The sequence below is a fragment of the Aegilops tauschii genome, chromosome 7 (genome assembly GCF_002575655.3).
Source record: "Aegilops tauschii subsp. strangulata cultivar AL8/78 chromosome 7, Aet v6.0, whole genome shotgun sequence".
NCBI classification, from domain to species: domain Eukaryota; kingdom Viridiplantae; phylum Streptophyta; class Magnoliopsida; order Poales; family Poaceae; genus Aegilops; species Aegilops tauschii.
In genome coordinates, this window is record NC_053041.3 from 643,448,081 (window position 1) to 643,450,395 (window position 2,315).

At 47.5% G+C, this 2,315-nt stretch overlaps 1 protein-coding gene across 1 annotated transcript; it reads left to right on the plus strand.

Annotated features, from left to right (window-relative positions):
- The first annotated feature begins 510 nt into the window (after positions 1-510).
- Positions 511-1,491, plus strand: LOC109749926 (probable E3 ubiquitin-protein ligase ATL44). The gene has a single exon (XM_020308864.3). It carries the CDS (start codon positions 621-623, stop codon positions 1,239-1,241), a length of 621 nt encoding a protein of 206 aa, XP_020164453.1. The 5' UTR covers positions 511-620; the 3' UTR covers positions 1,242-1,491.
- The last annotated feature ends 824 nt before the right edge of the window (positions 1,492-2,315 follow it).

The following is a 2,315-nucleotide window of genomic DNA, read 5'->3' on the forward strand; positions in this document are numbered from 1 at the left end:
CCCAGGTCGAACATCAGTTCTATATTGGCATCCAAAACCTATGTACAAGAGTATACATTCTTATAAATATCCATGATATACCATATTGTTGGTATTCTTTTATGCATTATTTTGAGATATGTTATGCATATTTTATTCAAAAAAGTGGTGCTTCGAATCCCTTTCGCCGATCCACTTTACCACAAGAAATGAATTAGCACCGCAAGTTTTCCTCTTCTTTGGGAACAAAGCAGATGTCAAAAGAAGTAAAGCGTGTCTCATGTTTTCACACACACACACACACACACATGGTTGGTCTCTTGGAAAGCAGACGTTTAGCTGATAATTCTACCATTGATCACTACAGTGTCGCTACTAGTGTTTCAAGTGCTTTGCTTAATTTCCACGAATCCACGTAGTACTGGTACTAAGCCAAAAGGAGCCACGCGTGCAGGAGGAAACACCCCAAAGTGGCATGCACGCCCGCCACTAATCTGTGGGTCCCGGCGTTACCTGTCCGCCGGCCGGCTCTCCCTTCCACCACCATGATCACAGACACGCGCGCTCAGAGTCAAAGATAAGCTAGACACAGAGTCGAGAGCTGACACACCATAGATAGCTAGACACAGAGAAGCAACACCATGCGTGCTCCGGTGAGCCTCCTGCACCGCGCCGTCCTCGCCAACACTGGCCCGGGCGAGCCGTCGTTGCCGCCAGCGACTATGAAGGCCCCTGACCAGCAGCAGACGGCGCCTGCCATGGCGGTGAACTCGGACATGGTGGTCATCTTGGCGTCGTTGCTATGTGCGCTCGTCTGCGTCCTTGGTCTCGCCCTCGTCTCCCGATGCACGTGCCGACGGCGCCGCTCGGCCTCATCCTCCGATCACGCCCCTCCTCCCCCAAAGGGCCTCAAGAAGAAGGCCATCGACGCGCTCCCCACCGTCTCCTTCGCCACTACAGCTTCGCCGGCTCCGGCGACGTGCTCGTCCTCTGAGTGCGCCATATGCCTGGCGGAATTCGCGGAAGGGGATGGCCTGCGTGTGCTCCCGCTGTGCAGCCATCGCTTCCACGTTGCCTGCGTTGACGCCTGGCTCCGGACGTGCGCCACATGCCCCTCGTGTCGTGCCCCCATCGTTGCTACGCCCGCGCAGCGGCCGGTGACAACCACGGTGGTGGTCGTGATGGCGGCAAACAATAGGTGCGAGAGGTGCGGCGATCTGGCGGCGCCGACCGGTGGTGGCGCTGACACGTTTTTAACTTAGTTTGTAATTAATCAGGTTTGTAAGTAACACATAAGTTTTACTGTACAAAATCCTGTGAAATCGGCGAGTTGCTAGATCGCGTTGTACATTCAATTTGTCTTCACAGGATTTTGTACAGTAAAACTTATGTGTTACTTAAGATTTGTCATTTATTCGACTTTATTGCTGGTTTGCTGCATTCGACCCAGCAAAACATAAATTGTATGCTCTTCTAGTAATTGTGTATTTCTCTACCTTTTGCGATATTCACCTCTTGTCCACTTCTTCTTCTTCTCCAACCAATTGAGCATCTCCATTAATCGAAGAAAACTTCAATTTCATTTGGACTCTACGAATATTTGCAGGGTGGAATCTATTGCCTTTTTCATTGTGTTTTGGGTGCTTCATGTGCTTTAGTCAATAAAACTTTTAGTCTCAATCAGAATCGATCCGCCCATTCATTACAGCACAACATGATAGCAACTCGACTGATGGAGATCATTCGAAGGAAAACTAAAGTGGAAGGATAACACATCCTGAGTCTAGCTTGATTGCCGTTCAAGTATGACGGCTGATGTGGACGTGATGTCTAGCTGAGACAAATTTCTGTCAGTTGATAAATAGTCAGGGACTATGAAATAATGAGACCTGTTGGAAGCTTTATCGTTTGATCTTCAACTTTTGCAGCAGGATAGTTAATTTTTCTCTACAAAAAGAGGGAATCTCTTTCGATTAATTGATGCATGTATCCTATTATATTACTCCCTCAGTTCCATAATTCATGTCGTGGTTTAGTTTAAATTTGAAACAGAGGGAGTATAAGGTAACCGTTGTCACAAAAGAAAAGAAAATAGAGACTACATGTACTAACATTTATGCAAGCCAAACATATGTTTGTCGAGTTACTGTTTGGCCGCATCTGGTCGGGGAAGAAGACTTAATAAAGCATATAATCGAAACAGGAAAACCACAGACAAAGACAACCCCCCCCCCCCCCCCCCCCCCTTGCGTCTGCAATAATCTAACATATAATTAACACGAATATTAGCTATGGCCCCTCCACCTCTCGACTGTAGAAACAATACATACTAACAC